At 39.9% G+C, this 18760-nt stretch overlaps 1 protein-coding gene across 1 annotated transcript in view; it reads left to right on the forward strand.

Moving 5' to 3' along the window:
* Positions 1 to 18760, forward strand: part of KCNH8 (potassium voltage-gated channel subfamily H member 8) — a 358591-nt gene that overhangs the window by 283545 nt on the left and 56286 nt on the right. Inside the window, exons 8-10 of the mRNA XM_045037664.1 lie at positions 770 to 967; positions 11847 to 12046; positions 12924 to 13173. Of these exons, the coding sequence (XP_044893599.1) occupies positions 770 to 967; positions 11847 to 12046; positions 12924 to 13173 (648 nt within the window). The remainder of the gene's footprint in view (positions 1 to 769; positions 968 to 11846; positions 12047 to 12923; positions 13174 to 18760) is intronic.

The raw sequence follows: 18760 nt of genomic DNA on the forward strand, positions 1-18760 counted from the left end.
GACAGCATAGTTGACATACAATAAACTGCATGTACTTAAAGCTCTTAATTTGATCAGTTTGGGCACACGTATAGAGCAGTATTATAAAACAGCTGCGGGGGACATCCAGTTCTATTACAGGTACCTCTTAGTTGTGCGGTTTTCCCCCTCCACCCCCACATGGCAGGATGGGGCTGCAGAGGAGGTTTCCTGAGGAGGTAGCATGAGCTGAGACTCCTAAGCCAACTAGATGTCAGCCCAAGTGGATAAAATGGGGCAAGGTTGTGCTGGATGGAAATAAAGCCCATCTCGTCTATGTGAAGTCTAGCTCCTTGTGGTTGTTGCTATGTATCATCACGTAGGGTTTAAAAATACCTATTAAGCCCATTTGTCTCTTGAAACTCCAATTGAGGAAGGAGGAGAGGAGCTTAACCACTAGAGAAATACACCACACTGTTACCGACCGTAGCAATCCCAGTTTCCGTGTCTGTGGGTAGAGTCTCCTGCATGAGGGTAACCTGTTTAGCTTTGACCACCCATCTGCTCTCGGATGCACACTTCTCTGCTGTGTGTCTTATATAGAACAGCTTGCATAAAAGTGATATTTTTGCTTTCGTAGCAATGGAATCTTATTTCTTGCCTTGAACTCCCTTTTAATTTTTCTTTCTTCTTTTTCCTGAACAAATCAGTATGTCCCTCAATGTTCATTTGTCATTCCCTCCCTCCCCCAGGTGCTAATCCTGGGACTCTACTCTGTGGCTTTAAGTTCTCATTCTTTCTTCCATTGCAGGTTGGCTCCATGAGTTGGGAAAGAGACTAGAGTCTCCATACTACGGCAACAATACCTTGGGGGGCCCGTCCATCCGAAGTGCCTATATTGCCGCTCTGTACTTCACTCTCAGCAGCCTCACCAGTGTTGGGTTTGGGAATGTCTCTGCTAATACAGATGCGGAAAAGATCTTCTCCATCTGCACCATGCTGATCGGCGGTAAGGGAAACTCTTCTTCATAGCAAGACAGGGAACGAATATCTGCCACAGGGATTTCTGTTACGTTTGTTCTGTCCTAAAATGCATTTAAATGGGAAGAGTCAAAAAGCGCTAATTAGAAAATCGGTGACAAACACTTTAATATACATAGAGATTAGCAATGAAAGTCTGTGATGTCAAAGAATTCCATTTTCTGGACAGATGAAGAAGTAACCGTTTACTTGATGACCGATTTTGAAAGGGCAGGAACTTTGTTTTCATGTAACTTGTAGGAGTTTGAATTGCAGGTGTATGTTTGAAACCCCATTTGACAGTCTCGAACACAGTGTTATCAAATTTTATTAATACTAATATAGTGAATTAAGGATGCTTGCTAGATCACTTAGTTAAAAACAAAAACAAAAACAAAGAAACACACCCAATAAATAATAAATATTTAACATTTTAAACTTGTTTTCATATTCCATTTTCTGTGCTAAATGTTTCAGTACAACATCCTGAGTCATTGTCTATAGGTTGGGCACGATTCCTGTCCCATTTAACAAACAGACAAATCATTATACTATTGTCCCTGAGCTCCAAACCCGCCTTCCGTGTTATGCTTTGTCACGCTGGAGTTTGGATGCTGCAAACCTCACTTTTCTTTGCCAGCCGACTTCAGTTGCACCTGCCGGTAGGGGCGCCAGAGGGAGACTGGAAAGCAGGAGGTGGAGAGAGGGGACTGCTTGCTTCTCAGGCGTATGATGTACCTCAAGCCGAAGTGGTCCTCGTGTTCAGCCTCCTCAGGCACTCCCAGAACCAGACCCATTGTATCTTCTTGGAGATTCCGGCATCAGTTGGGAGCGCCCACATCCAAAGTCGGGCCTTCGTGTCTTACGGCTCCTCACCGCTCCTCTTTTGGGCCTTCGTGTTGTGCTAAGCCCCCTTCTTCCTTTTGTTTTTCCATCTCCAAGGACAGAAGCTCCTTCCTGCAGTTATTATAGCCACGTTACCGCTATAATCTCTTTTTGCTCGTTTAGCTCTCTAGCCCCAGGAAAACCAGTTCTCTACGGTGAATTTCCTCTGTTGAAATATTTAGGTTCATTTCCCTTTTCTAAACCGCCTGATACAGGATCAACACTGTTATTATCCACATTTTTCAGATGATATATCTAAAGCTTGGAGAAATAAAGTAACTTTCCCAATGCCATATGATCAGTACGGAAAAGAGGCAAGGTTTGAACCCAGATAAATGTTTCCTTCCGTATATAAATACATATTTGGAAACTTACCAAATCCAAGACTTCTCTCATGGAGTCATAGGAGATGTGGATATTTACCTGGATCGAGTAAACATTCTTCTTAGACTGGAATTCTTAAAGCAGGGTTCTATCAGTATTTTCTGCCCCATCACAGTTCTCCCCAAAAGCCTATTTTACCATGTTCTCTTAATGGCCTTAATCCCAGCTATCCCTTAGCATTTTTGAGCCTTATAATAGAGGATGGTTCCTAACAGGTTCCTTACGTGGGAGATGTCAAATGGCTGTGCGGGGCTTTAAGAAATGACTCATCCGGCTTATGGCGAAATCAAAGTATAAAGCCAAGCCTTCCCTCAAGGAACTTATGATCCAGTCTGGAAGAGATAGGCTGAAAGATGTGGAAAGAGCTGCACTAATACCAGGCAGTAAAGCTCTCGGTGCCGAATCCGTTAGGAAGTTCCGAAGCAGTGAGAAAACCAGGGCCAGGGTTCGGGAGAATTTCTTGGAAAGGCTGTGCTGGTGACAGAGCTGCTGAAGGGGCATCCTGGGACTGCAGCAATTCTAACAGTCTTGGCTGATGTACAACAGCAACAGCCTAGGGAGCAGAGAACAGGAATTCTCATTTTCCGAAGAGCTACAATGTGCCAGACGCCGTGGTGGCTGTTTTATACCCAGTATTATGACTTCTATAATTGCGAGTCTCCTTGATTGCCCATCTCTCAGCTTAGCAAAGTCACAGGCATTTTGCCAATATACACAGCTTATACTTATTTCATATTTGCCCATGTTTCTTCTACTCCTGATGGAAAGGTGGGGAAATGCTCAAATGTTCAAGGATTAACCTACTGATTTGACGTTTGAAGAATCTGCGTAGATAATTGAGCTTTTATTCTCTATCGATCCACATAAAATATTGTGAGTGGTCCTGAATCGGAAATGGCATAAATTATTCCCTGCTGTTCCCTGTAAGTAGAAAGCAATGCTGGTCACAGGGCCAAAAGATATGGGAAGTAATCAGATGATGTTACTTTGTCACTTGTTAAATGCTCATTGATCACATCATCCTGGTGCAAAACCGGTGCTCATTTGTCAGTGGCTTTAAAGCATTTGGGTGACTTGGACAGCACTTGGGAAACCACTGCTGTTGAATGGCAGACGGCATCTAAGTAACTTGAATTTATTAGTTAAAGCTTCCCAAATTTGTGTTTGTGGGAAACAACTCTGTATTACTGTGACAATTACCTTAGGCTAGAAGAAAGGATGTCTGCATTTTAGTATTTTCTATTTAACTAACTATTGGTATGACCTTGAGAGCTAATCATAAGAGCTCATAATATGGAACATGTTGCTCATTTATTTAATTTTTTTTTTAACATTTATTTATTTTTGAGACAGAGAGAGACAGAGCATGAATGGGGGAGGGGCAGAGAGAGAGGGAGACACAGAATCGGAAGCAGGCTCCAGGCTCTGAGCCATCAGCCCAGAGCCCGACGCGGGGCTCAAACTCACGGACCGCGAGATCGTGACCTGAGCTGAAGTTGGACGCTCAACCGACTGAGCCACCCAGGCGCCCCAACATGTTGCTCACTTAATTCTCCTAACACCATGAGATAGAAGTTACTAACACCTTAATTTAGACATAAAGAAGTGGAGTTTTAGTGAGTCCGTTGCCAGGATTCACTGAGACCTAGCAAACTTCTTACACAATATCCATGTTATTATATCCTATGCGTTGATTTTATTCACATGATTTCTATAAATATTCAGAAATAATTTATTTTTTTTTTAATTTTAAGTATATATTCCTAAGGAATCAAGTCTGAGGCATCTTATTAGGAATCTCCACCCAAGGCTGATGACATTACTAATGACAGGGATGCAATATTTACTACAAAAGCAGGTGGCAGCAATCTTAAATGTTGCAGGTGACTGCCCAAACCCCAGATAAATGTCTAGGGCAGAGACATTCACTGGCTGAGTGAGGAGGAGGAGGAAGGAAGGGGAAGCTTCCGTGTGAGCATCAGTAATTACAGTGTGTGCTAACCACTGATTTATGGGAAGACGATTAAAAACTATCAAAGACGTCCAGCAATACTAATGAGAAAAGGAAAAAAAAAAAAAACACATATGCGGACAATCTTGAGATTTGAGAATTTTGAGAACACCCAAAACAAAAGTAACCTTAGAAGCTTCAAACAACTATTACAGTTAATAAGTGAATGTCGTAAGGCTGGTGGGTACAAGTTCAATACGCAAAAATTAATAGTATTTCTATACGCTAGTGCCAAACAACTAGAAAATTAAATGTAAGAAATGATTACAGGGGCGCCTGGGTGGCTTAGTCAGTTAAGCGCCTGACTGGCTCAGGTCATGTTCTTGCGGTCTGTGAGTTCAAGCCCCGCATCGGGCTCTGTGCTGACAGCTCAGAGCCTGGAACCTGCTTCCGATTCTGTATCGCCCTCCCACTTACTCTCTCTCTCTCTCTCTCTCTCTCTCAAAAATAAATAAACATTTAAAAAATGATTATAAAGGTATCAAATATGTAGGAAAATCTCTTTTAAAATGTGTAACTCTACTATACAGAAAACTACAAAGCATTAGTGAGAAAATTTACAAGGGGAGTAACAGAAGGATATACAATGATGATGGTTTTAATACTCAATATTATAAAGATGCCAGTTTTACCCAAATTAATCTAAGGATTCAGTGCAATGCCAGCGAAAATTCTAGTAGATGTGTGTTCATGTGTGTTGGTGGATATGTGTGTGTGTGTTTGAAAAATGACAAGCTCTTTCTACGGGTTAGTGGAAATGCAGAGCTAAAACTAGCCAAAGCAATTGTAAAGAACAAAATTGGAAGATTTGTGTGACAGTTATCAAGATATACTGTAACGTTACAACAATTAAGAAAGCACATGTTAGCCCAGGAACAAATAGGCCAGTGGAATGGAAGAGGACAGAAATAGGCCCACACTCGTATGGACATTCTATGACACAGGGGACATGCCGTGCGAAGGGGAAACGATTCTTTCAACACATGTTGCAGGGTCAAATGTATATCTGCATGTTGAAAAACAACCTGGACTCCTCTTAAAACTGCATTAAAATTAATTCCCGCTGGAGCCCTAACCATAAAGAAAAAAATGGGTAAATTGAACTACAGAATTTGTGTTTTCCAAGACATTATTTAAGAGTGTGAAGAGGCAATCCATAGGATAGGAGAAAGTATTTGCAAACACGTATCTGATAAAAGGCTCATACCTATTATATATAAAGACTGTCTACAAACCAGTATGAGAAGACAACCCAAAAAGGCATAAAACCCTTAAGAAGTACTTCACAGGGGCGCCTGGGTGGCTCGGTCGGTTAAGCGTCCAACTTTGGCTCAGGTCGTGATCTCGCGGTCCGTGAGTTCGAGCCCCACGTCAGGCTCTGTGCTGACAGCTCAGAACCTGGAGCCTGCTTCTGATTCTGTGTCTCCCTCTCTCTCTGACCCTCCCCCCATTCACGCTCTGTCTCTCTCTGTCTCAAAAATAAACGTTAAAAAAATTAAAAAATAAAAAAAGAAGTACTTCACAAACAGATTCCCATGCCAAATAGACAATAAAAATATAAAAAAGGTGTTCAACGTCATTTATCAAAGCCTTGTAAATTAAGATCAAGATTAGATAGCATTTATGTTCACCAGAATGAGATACTTAAAAACAATGACAACATGGGGCTCCGGGGTGGCTCAGTCAGCTAAGAGTCTGATTCTTGATTTTGGCTCAGGTCATGATCTCTCAGTTCGTGAGATTGAGCCCCTGATCTCGCTCACGCTGACAGTGTGAGCGTGCACTCTCTCTCACACACATGAAATAAATAAATAAACCTAAAAAAAGAGAGAGGGGCGCCTGGGTGGCTCAGTCGGTTAAGCAACTGACTTCAGCTCAGATCATGATCTCAGGATTCGTGGGTTCAAGCCCCGCATTGGGCTCTATAATGACCGCTCAGAGCCTGGAGCCTGCTTCAGATTCTGTGTCTCCCTCTCTCTCTGTTCCTCCCCTGCTCGTTCTCTGTCTCTCAAAAATAAATAAACGTTAAAAAAATTAAAAAAAAAAAAGAGAAATGAAAACTAAGCAAAGCTTATAGATTACAATAGAATTCACAACTGTGGTTACCTGTGGTAATGAGGCTGGTTAGTGTCTGTGAAGGGGACACAAGGGAGGCCTGGGGTGCTGACAACATCCTATATATTCATCTGGGAGGTAGTTCAGTATAGTGAGCTGTACATTAAATATTTGTGTAATTTTCTTGATGTGTCATTGATATTAATGTTGCCTTGTAAAATTGTAATACATGAGCTAAAAATAATAACCACCAAGTGTGGGATGGGAAGGTAGGTAGCAGTGAGCTGAGTTCTCACCTTTCATGGCAGGTTGTTTTTAGGTCTTATCTCAACATGATGAGCCAAGCAATAGAAGTAAAATTTTAGTGTCTAAAATACTGGTAAAAATCACGAGACCTAAAATAAATAATTTTAAAAGATTCCCTTTGGGGAGTGGGGTGGGGGTGAAGGGATGGTTTGGGGCTAAATGCTTCAGAGTTCATTTTCTAAGCTAATTGCTTATGATTACAAAACTTTTTACAGAAAGTATCAAACGACCAGAGGTTCATTTCAGTGCCATAAATATTTATGGCACACTTAAGTTATGCCAGGCACTGTGCTATATGCTGGCGAAACAAAAATGACTAAGTCATGATACTTTCCTTCGAGGAGTTCACAGTTTAGTAATGGAAATAGGAACTTGGGCAGATGATGTTCTTTCTTTTCCCACTTTAATTTTTCCTATTATAATGCACATTTAGAAAAGACTGAAAAATCCACGGAAAAATTAGAATTACATAAAATCCCATCGCCAAAAGACAGTCTTTGCAGTCTTTTTACATATATATAGCCCTCTTTTTGGCAACATTTCTATCAATTCTGCATATTGTGTTTGCCACCAAACAAAATATATTAGAACATGTTCCCACACTTTAAAAGTTCTTCTATCACACTTGGTAATGGCTGTCCAGTAGTCACCTAACGAATAGGTTCCAATTGATGGGCCCATCGGCTCAAGCTCAGAGGTTAGATAAAGCTTCCTAGCGAAGGTGACTCACCACTGAGGACATGTCCGGTTTAAATGAGAGGCGTCGTTGTCCCGAAAAAGGTAAAGTGAAATTCGTAACAGTTAAGGCTTTCCTTGGGTCCTCTCATCCTATATATATATTCTCCTGACATAATTTTATTGGACCCATATGGGCTATGGTGTTCACAAATTCAGGCTTTTTTAAAGACGTCTACACTGCCATTTGAATTTGTCATTTAGGAAATTGTTCTCACTCTGTTTTCTCTGCCATCTGCCATCCACAACCCAGTGTACTCTGACAGGAGTGGAAAATTCCAGGTCAGTGAGTAGGTGGGAGAGAGGAGGAGGACAGCTAAGATTACCCAGAGCCTGAGCTCTGGTCTCCTTTTATATCAGGAGCAAACAGTCCCTCTGTAGACTCTGAAGGCAATGCGAAGTGGTTGGCTAAAGAACTCAGCAACAATGGTATACCTCAGGAGAGCAATGTTGCCCAAAATCCAGAGAAAGAAGTAGGGAGCGAGAAAAAAAAGAAGGAAGGGGATGGGAGGGGAAGGGAAGAAAAGGGGGAAGGGAAAGGAGAAGAATAAGGAAGAAAAAGGAGACAGAGAGAAAGCCAGGCAGCCCTTTCGGAGGACTCTTTCACCGAAGGTCTGTTTACTTTCTTCTGAGATCCCAATTATCGAGCTTCCTCCAAGACCTGATATTAAGACGAGATTTTACAAAATGCATTCTATACAAAATGCCTACACAAAGCCAAAGAGCCTCCCACACACTCAGCAGCAGCCCCAGCATGCTACTTTAAGAATTATATACGTCAGATTTGCTAGGAGTAAAAGGAAAAGTGAATGATAACTTCCAAACTGACCTGGATATTGCTATTCTTGAGTCAAACTTTGATAGCAGAAGGAATGATTCGGCCTGATAGTTATATATATGCTTCACCGGTGTGAAAATGATAACCAGTGACAGGCAAAATACCTTTGGAAACTGGAAAATTATGGAAGTTGGGGGTTTATTTTTTTAACTACTTAAATTAGAAGTATTTGCCTATGCTGAAATGAGACTATGAAATTAAGGTGACTCGGATATAGACTGGGACTTTCCAACAACACTGAGAATGCTACAATTAATCCAGTAATTCATTTTATTGATGATGTACAATCAGGATGCTAAACGGTCTGAACATATCACTTCTCTTACTTTAAGTGCTCTACACACATTATAATTAAGCAAAGCAAAGTTAAAATCATACACGTAATTAAGGAAGGCAGTGTTAAAATAAATGAAATAGAATTGTTCTCAGTACTCAGTTTAATCTCGATGAAAGACCATTACATACTTTTACAGACGGTAGGGCCTTCCACACACCGAGCCCATAAGTATATTAACTGAGCCTGAAATCGGTGTTTAATTTCTTTGACTTGGAGCAGAATCGCTTCTCTTCTTTGCTGAGTGTTTATCATAAATAGAGGGCTCTTCTTCCAAACAAAATATTTGACCTCAGAGCCACTGTGCTCCTACAGAAGAATGGATCTCAATTTGGAATTTACCAAGAGCCATTCAACAGTAAGTTATTAGGTAATGCACATTTTTCTTAGGATAGTTTTGACCTGTTGGAAAACGTTTCATTTTTGAAAACATGGGGAGAATATACACTTGCCTACATTTGTATGGAGCAGGAACTTACTAAATGTTTCTTGAATTTCTTTCATCAAGAAGTCATTCCCACTAACAACCACTCTTAGATATTTACGAAGTTGCTGGAAAACCTTGCCTGAGTCTTTCCCCCCATATTTTACGCCATGGAGCGTGTTGAAAATTCATGATTATGCTTTTCACTATCATGGGGAAAATGAACATAAATTGAGCATCCGTTTTTCACACAAAATATTATGCACTTTAAAAAATATAGATTTACATTTAATATAATTTTATATTTAAATAATAATGTCATATTTATATAATATATATATTAACTCTTTAAATCTCAAAAAAGCCCTATGAATAAGGGACAACTATACCCATTTATATATAAGGGAACTGCATCCACATATGGGAATTATGTATCTTCCCAAGTTCACAATTAGGAAGTGCCAAAGTCAGGTTTCATACCCCGATGTGTTTGATTCTGAAGTCCATACTCTCTCTGCAACATTATATTCCTCCTGTATGTAGACCCTAAGTTTAACCCTATTCTAGTAACTTTTCCAAAATATTGAGTGTTTCCTTATTATTCCTAGCTGTCTTTATAGGCATGGTGATCCTATCTTTCATAGAGAAATGATGATATAGAACCTAAAAGAATTTTAATTCCAATGTTAGATTAGATTGAAATTAGTATGCCAGTGATCCATAATTTCTGACAAATGTAGAGGAAAGAATTTTATTTGGGGCTATCCTGAAATAGGATGGAGATTCAGGAAGATATATGCAGTAACATGTTGGTGTTTTTGCATAAATGTATCCATTTTGATGTAAGAAACTTTAACAGAGCTCCTTGGACATTGAGATTTTGGTACAGGGACACTTCGAGAGCTCCTAATAGACAAACTACTAGACTTGTAGTCTTTTTATTTTTTTAACCAAAAACTGCTGGGCTGAAATCTGAATATCTGAGACTTGATCTGCCCATAAATGTAACTATACCCAGCCCTCACGTCTTCCAATGTCACAGCCCCAGGTGGGTCGAAGACCTTCTTGGACTATCTGATGGCATCTGCAGGGGCCATTCCAGTTCCGTTTGGCTGATGACTATTTAGTGCAAATTCCTGTCCTGAATTTTCTGATTTTAAGATTCCTGACCACTCTCTACACTGGGCAACTCCTAGAAATCCCTTTTTTTCTGGTAGAAGAACCATCTCCAATCCCCACCAACCCTTGAATTCATGTGAAGAAAGTTTTCTATCTTATTATAATCAGGTGGTGGTTTCAGAAAGGGGATGGTTCAGTAAGAAATTGGGGATTAACGAAACCACACTGAGATATCACCTCACACCAGTCAGAGTGGCTAAAATGAACAAATCAGGAGACTATAGATGCTGGAGAGGATGTGGACAAACGGGAACCCTCTTGCACTGTTGGGAATGCAAACTGGTGCAGCCGCTCTGGAAAACAGTGTGGAGGTTCCTCAAAAAACTAAAAATAGATCTACCCTATGACCCAGCAATAGCACTGCTAGGAATTTACCCAAGGGATACAGGAGTGCTGATGCATAGGGGCACTTGTACCCCAATGTTTATAGCAGCACTTTCAACAATGGCCAAATTATGGAAAGAGCCTAAATGTCCATCAACTGATGAATGGATAAAGAAATTGTGGTTTATATACACAGTGGAATACTACGTGGCAATGAGAAAGAATGAGATACGGCCTTTTGTAGCAATGTGGATGGAACTGGAGAGTGTTATGCTAAGTGAAATAAATCGTACAAAGACAGATACCATATATTTTCACTCTTATGTGGATCCTGAGAAACTTAACAGAAGACCATGGGGGAGGGGAAGGAAAAATAAAAAGTTAGGGAGGGAGGGAGCCAAAGCATAACAGACTCTTAAAAACTGAGAATAAACTGAGGGTTTCTGGGGGGTGGGAGGGAGGAGAGGGTGGGTGATGGGTATTGAGGAGGGCACCTGTTGGGATGAGCACTGGGTGTTGTATGGAAACCAAGGTGAGAATAAATTTCATATTAAAAAAAAAAAAAGAAATTGGGGATTAAATATAATCTGGCTGAGAAAGCTCATCAAAACAGGAGTGCTATGTATATGTACCACCTGGTTCTTCTCAGGATGGCAACATAACACTAGGCAGAATACCAGTTTTCCTCTGTGAATGTATTTGTTTCTCTAATGGTCTCAGATTTTTTGGTATCTCCCTTAAAATTTAACCACGGAGTAACCACAGAGCCAAAGTGGGGTTGGCGATTGGAGCCATATTAATCTCAGCTTCAGATTGCTCAGAAAATCCTCAGTTACATTTCTAGCCACTTTCTCCATACCTTTATTAATAAAAATGTGTCATATTTAATATCATAAAACTAATTTTAAGTGATGGCTTAGGGGAAAAGACTAGGGCTAACCACTTAGACTAATTTTGAAAATGTATTTGTTATTGTGATAACCACTGAACTATAACTTTATAGTTTATTTTATGAAATTATATTAAAATTATTTTATCATGGCTATTAAACTATACCTGTTAAAAATGTAGATGCGAAAAGTACAAAATAAAAGTTTGTCCTGGCCAGAATGGCAGGTAATGGATTAAGTGTGGGTCAATTTTGCCTATTACTGAGGATTTTCGGCAGATATTTTTATTCTGATCGATTTTAACTCTGATCAAAATGACTACATTAAGATGCACTCTATGGCGAAGTGGCTGTACCAAAACGCTTGTACCAAAACAGCTGTATCAACATGGCCACATAAACATACTCTGCTGAATTCAGGATCTATAAACTTAAATTTAGACTTAACGGGTGAGCCCCTCCGTCATAGTTCTCTCCCACTGTATGCTGTGTTGTCTTCTCTAGCCTTGATGCACGCCTTGGTGTTTGGAAACGTGACCGCGATCATACAGAGGATGTATTCCAGATGGTCCCTCTATCACACTAGAACTAAGGATCTGAAGGACTTTATACGAGTCCATCACCTGCCCCAGCAGCTCAAGCAGAGGATGCTCGAATATTTCCAAACAACCTGGTCAGTCAACAATGGAATAGATTCAAATGAGGTAATGTTCATTTCTCATGCTGAGGTTTTCAGGCAGAAAGCACATATTCTTAGGTAAAAGCAAGGTGCTCAGATTCAGGTCTTGGAAGTGAAATACACATCTACCAACTTCCTCATCCCTATTTTTTAATCCCTCGTGAAACCCGGTCTATCTTCTTTCATCTGCTTTGGCTTATGTTTTCATTATGCCACTTTGGATTGACCAGTGTTTTATGTTAATTTGCTATTCTGGTCAATTGGATTGCCTAACTTTCATCCTCATTGGCCCTCTTCGGAGGAACCAACTCTTATGACTACTAAATGGTGTCATCTTGGAATTGAGATTAACCAAGTTAATGTGTGCCTTTAAAACCAACAAAGTAAAACCGAAAATATCCTCTAGCACACGTGTTATCTGTAGACTCCCAGGAATACTCCAGACCACCACTGTAAGAAAGGTATCCTATAAATCAAACAAACGTGCTACAACCGCTCCCTCCCAATCAAGCTAGCAATCCATACTTTTAAGTAATTATTTGGTTTCTTTTCTCTTCGTGTGATCATAATTTAGAGGAAACACCAGTGGGTCCAAATTCCATATCTTCTGTCCCGAGTAGGAGTCTTTGTGAGAAGCATGTCACAGTATGCCATACGTTTTCATTCCAGAATGTTTTATTAATGTATTCTACTTCCCCGACCTTATTATCAGCTAATTTTTAATTAGCACCTAACTGGGGTCACAGTCACTAAAAAAAAATCTCTCCAGGACTATCACATACATATAGTTCCTCTTCTATACTCTTATTGGTCAAACAGTGGGAAGAACACCCCCTTGTCTTGCAGAGTAAATCAATTAGACTAGACTTACCCCAACTTGATTTCTTCTTTCATCTTGACAGCTTTTGAAAGACTTTCCAGATGAGCTGCGTTCTGACATCACTATGCATTTGAACAAGGAGATCTTACAGTTGTCCCTTTTTGAGTGTGCCAGCCGGGGCTGCCTCAGGTCTCTGTCTCTACACATCAAAACCTCTTTCTGTGCTCCGGGGGAGTATCTGCTGCGTCAAGGAGATGCTTTGCAGGCCATCTACTTTGTATGCTCAGGCTCCATGGAAGTTCTTAAAGACAGCATGGTGCTGGCTATTCTTGGTACGTCGGAGTTGAAAAGCTTCATGAAATTTTACCCTAGAGCATAAGTTAAAAAGAAAAAAAAGGGGGGAGGGAGGTACTGCTATTGTAAGAAAATTCTGGATGAATATATGGAATCAGGCAAATTTGAATGGATTTAATTTGCCAACTATGTATTATTATTGTTCTGCCACATACTGAGTTTCCACATTCAACATATCATTTCATTCTTGTTAAAAATCCAGCAGTATTGGGGCGCCTGGGTGGCTCAGTCAGTGGAGCGTCACTCTCTTTGCCCCTCCTCTGCTCACATAGGCGTGCTCACTCTCTATCTGGATTCATACTGCTGGATTAAAAACAAATCCAGGGGCACCTGGGTGGCTCAGTTGTTTCAGTGTCTGACTTTGGCTCAGGCTACGATCTCACAGTTAGTGAGATTGAGCCCCAGAGCAGGCTCTTTGCGGTCAGGGCAGAGCCCGCTTCAGATCCTTCGTCTCCCTCTCTCACTCTCTACCCCTCGGCCACTTTCTTTTGCGCTCTCTCTCCCCAAAATAAATAAACATGAAAAAAATTTGTTTAAATCCAGCAGAATGAATATTAACCCCATTTTACAAATGACTAAATAGTATGTTAACGTAATTTGTCCCAAATAACATAAGAAAATGAACACAGTTCTTTCTGATTCCTAAAGCCAGATGATTAGTCGTGATGCCTGCTGCCTCTTAGTGAAATAGCTGGTCAATTTTAAAGGGGCATTTTTGTATTTTTGTGGAGAACAAAGTCAGAGAAGAACATGAAAATGGCTCCATCTGTGCTAGAAATATCACAAAAGTGATTATGCACTGAAGATGAGCTCTCATTGTAGCCACTAACCCAATATTGTCAAGGTGGCCATAGGCCTCTTTTTATTTTTTTTAACTTCCTCAAAGAAAATTCACAAGATAGTTTGTGAAGATTTTGTACCACAAAACTGACTCCCAACTTTTAAGACCTAATTGGTGTTCATTGAAATATAAAGGTCAGCTGACAAAAGGTGGCACGTAGAGTGAATATAGAAAAATTCCTACCCACAATTTTATGTGTACTTCTTTTAAAATCACTCTTTTTTTGTTTATTCAAATATTTATTGGGGCTTACGAACGTATCAGGTTGTGATCTAAATATATTTTGAACACCAATGTAGTACGCCACTGTTTAGAATTTGTGTTCATAAAAAGGGGCTAATTTATATTTAATATATTCAAGAACTAAGATTTAGAAACAACTTAACCGTTTATAACATATTTTTACATATCGGGTCTTGCTTAAGTCTTCCTAACACAAAGAGACAGATAAGAGTGGTGTTTTCTGTTTTTTCCAAAGTCAAAGCTAACCTAGGTTTTTTTTACTCTATCTCCGGTGCTCTTTTCCACGTCTAAGCAATGCCTATTTTTCTATCTCATCCCTATAAGTCTGCCATCACTGGATTCTAGTTAGTAAGCTTCAAGACAGATTATACTTTGGAAAAGGAAAGGAGAACTAAAATTTAGAGACTCCCTAATATGAGCCGGGTGTTTTATATCCATTATCCAATTTAAATCCTACTGCCCCGTTAGGTTGGTGTGATTATCTCCAATTAAAGGTGAAGAGTGGAGGCTAGGGAATAGTGAAATAAACAGGTGCTTCCCATTGCTTCGTGTTTACTCAGTCGGCCATGTACCAGGGAAAAGGTAGGGCTTGCCTTTCAGAGCTTTGGCTCAACTCTTGACTCACCCTCTTATGTTTTTCTCCTGAACAGAAAAGTACTGACAGAAGAGCGACTGGGTTTATTTTCAACTTGGCCAGTTCATCACCAGTGTTAGAGTGAGGCTCTCTGTGTTTGTGTGTTTTTAAGAAGAGACTTAACATTCCTGCTCACTTCTCAACTCTGTGAAGTTAAAGGCCAATCATTCTATTATTTCATGGCTCTAAATTACAATTGATAATTATTTCTGAATTTGCTTCAAACGCTTAACTTTAATCATAACATACCTTTCCATGGGCTTTCTTAGGACTATGTAAGTTTTGTAGCCTGCCTGTTGACATAGCCTGCTTTTAAAAGGGCATATAGTTATTTTTCCAGAACTATATGGCTTCATATGCTTGTAAGCCAAAAATAATGCATGATGTTTAAATACATATGATGTGGTTTTTCCCCATAATTGTGCTGAATTTTTACATTTGGTAACTAGCAACGATACTAGGAATGGAATATGAAGGCAACCGCCATAACATTAGAACATAATAGGTACAAATTTGATGGCTTCTAGGTAATTAACATTGTTTGTAATACATAATTCAACTGGATTTTCTTATTTAAAACATTCTACTCACAGCTGAAAGATTTAATCCGTTGCCTTTTGCTCTTGGCCCCGATTTCCTCCATAAATTATGATTTTCATGATTAGCATTTTCACATATTCGTTTCCACAACATCAAAAATGATTTAAGTGCAAATTGCCACATGACCATTCTAAATACTCCTGTGTGGTATTGGGACTAAACCCAAACAAGGATAACGAATTATTAATATTTTATCCCTGTGATTAACATTATTTCAGTGGAGATTGAGTATTTTACTTTCCCTGTGGTAATATTGTCTTATAGGGCCAATTAAAATCAATACTGACTTTGATACACTTAAGCACATGGCTTCACATTTGATCTGTAGATATTTAATACATGTTCACTCTGCCAACAAAATGAATTAATATATAATGTTGTAGGGAGGAAGTATCACCAAACAGCTGTCAAGCCATAACTTATTCAAGCACCTCAGTTGTCCAATCAATACATGAAGGCATTTCTTAATCTGATGCCTGGGGAGGCAGTTGACATAGAGGCAAGGATTTGTTATGGGGGTAGAAATTGTTTGCTTTGCACACCTTCATTTCATGTCCTGGTAATTGTGTTTTTCCACCAATTTCTTCATTGTTGTTTAAAAGAAAATGACAAAGCACTGATAAATGTGTTCTTCACGGATGGTGTTAGTCTGCCTAATTATAATTAAACATGTTATTGCTCTAACCTGGACAGTTTGCAGATACATCTCATCAGCTACCCCCACCCCCTGTGGAAGAATAACTGGCTAGCAAATATCAATAATAGAATTCTGAAAAATGGAAGTAGTAAGGGACCATAGAGATCTTGCTCTTCTTTTAGAAATAAGGATACCAGGACTTAGAGTAATTAGGGAACTTAGATGAAGGTCCTAATGCATGGTAGTGAGAAATTCATAAGACCGTACAATCAGCAAGGATGCAAACCATGTTGTAATTTACCAGTGCTCACCTTGCCAGGGCTCAACAGTGTCCACAACACATGTCAGTGTTTCATAAATATTCACTCCATGAATAAATAAACTGGAATTCTTTCTAGGATGCCAAGTTTGGCAAGATGTTGGTGGTGTTTTATAGCTGGGGTCATTGTGGCTTAAATAGCCATGCTACAGTCACCCTAGGTAGGAAAGTATGATAACTCTGAAGTCATTGTAGGGGTTTCTGGGTGGTTCAGTCAGTGAAGCATCTTTGTCTCAGGTCACGCTCCCGCGGTTCGCGAGCTCGAGCCCCGTGTCAGGCTCTGTGCCGACAGCTCAGAGCCCGGAGCCTGCTTCGGATTCTGTGTCTCCCTCTCTCTCTTTCCCTTTCCCACTAGTACTCTATATCTCGCTCTCAAAAATAAATAAACATTTTTTTAAATGTTTAAATAAATAAAGTCACTCCAAACAGCAGTTGCTTCACAGAAAAATGTAAATCTTCTTTGTGGCAAGACACTGCATCGTGATAAATTCTCCTGAGATATACAAATTTCAAAATTTGCTGTATTCAGAGCATCTGGGCTATATATTTACATCTGTGCCCAACTTTGAGTTTTCGAGCACTAATTTAGATTTCTAATAAAATATGTAAGAAACAGAATTTCCAAGGTTAGCGTTATTGGTGACAACATTTAAATCCAACTTGACTTCTCTAGCACCATGTGGCTGTTTACTCCCTTAGCATCTGTAAGTATAGATTTTAGCCCTGGTTTTTCTTTGGCCAACTAGGCTCAATTTCAAAGTTTAAATGTAATGTTAATTCAGAGATAATATTTAGATGTAATCCAATAATTTCCAGATGTTCAATTTTTATCTGTTACATATTTATGAACATTTCAGGTGTTCATGGTTAATTTGGCATGTTTCTTTTCCTGTGAAATTCAATAAAACAGAATTTTATTGAAGTCTGATACAAGTCAGAGGCTTTGCTTCCTGAAATGCTGGGCACGATAAAGGAATGAAAATGTAGAAGTTAAAAACTTAATTGAATGGAGGACAGGGCAATTTGTTGTATACCATTCCAAAGATACTATTTGCTTGGTGGTTTTTCTGTCGATCAGTTGTTGGTTGTTGATTCCCTCTGAAATGGAGCAGGCGGCCATTAAAAAAAGTAATGAAATTTAAAGCCCGTGCAGAAGGACAAAGCAAAGAAACTCCTAAGTTGTAGCCATGAATCTAATGCCAGTATCCTCTGTCAACTTAGGTCATATTATTTCAGCATTTAACCTAAGTTTGTGTGAGAACTGAATGGATTTTCGTTCATGTTTCTCACAGGGATGCTGATAATGGCTGTGTCTAAAATCTGAAGCTGTAATCAGGGTTTTTTTGTTAGCTCTTTACATTTATGCTCACCTTCCTGCTAAGCGAAACTGATTCAAATCAGTTGAAAGATTTTAAAGATTCAAATACATTGGCCAATATTATCTAATCATAAACGCAAGGAAGCCAGCTAGTTCCAGGCAGGTGAATCCAGCCAAAGACTGATAGGCTGAGGTATTGCACGCAGAGCATCAGGGGTGCTGGGTGTGGGGTGGGCACAGGCCACCAAATGGTGATATGTCTCTCTCCCTGCAGTGGCACAAGCGAAAAGCTCATAGCTTTTATTTACTCGCTTTCTTTTTTGATGGGAAAATTGGGCTTTCACACTGTCACAGAGTATTAGAACTGCAGCTTATGTTTCACATTTTTATGTAGTAGATTTCACCGTCCATGACGCTCAATACTTGATGTCTGCCTCCCAGTTCTGAGCAGAGGGAGGCAGGGCACGCTCACCTTCCTCGCCCTCCTGTCTTGTAGACATGTTTAGAGGTAGATGAAACAACCTGAGTATGTTAGAAAGCTGATGATGAATCCCACCTTACTGTGTTAGAATGAAAATTAGTAGTAATACACGTTCGATGGTCTCGTTTCGAGCCTTTTTGCACTCAAAAGAATCAGAGCCATTATTATGTCCCTTGAAGAGTTGAGGCAACTGTGACACAGATGTCAACTTCTCTGTCTAAAGTCAATTATGGGATGCTGAGGGACTGTCTGGAGCCCATCTGTGACCTAACAGTTCCTAACTCTGGCTCTCCTAGCCCTTACCCCCTAGACTACTGTTCTCGCCGGGAACAGTTTTGCCTGCCAGGGGACATTTGGCAATATCTGAAGGTGTTTTGGGTTGTCACCACTGGGGGTCAGGGGTATGAGCTGCTGCTAAACATTCTACTGTGCAGAAAACCCCCAACCACAAAGAATTACCAGGCCCCGAATCTCAACACCGCTGAGATGAAG

Source organism: Felis catus, chromosome C2 (genome assembly GCF_018350175.1).
Source record: "Felis catus isolate Fca126 chromosome C2, F.catus_Fca126_mat1.0, whole genome shotgun sequence".
NCBI classification, from domain to species: domain Eukaryota; kingdom Metazoa; phylum Chordata; class Mammalia; order Carnivora; family Felidae; genus Felis; species Felis catus.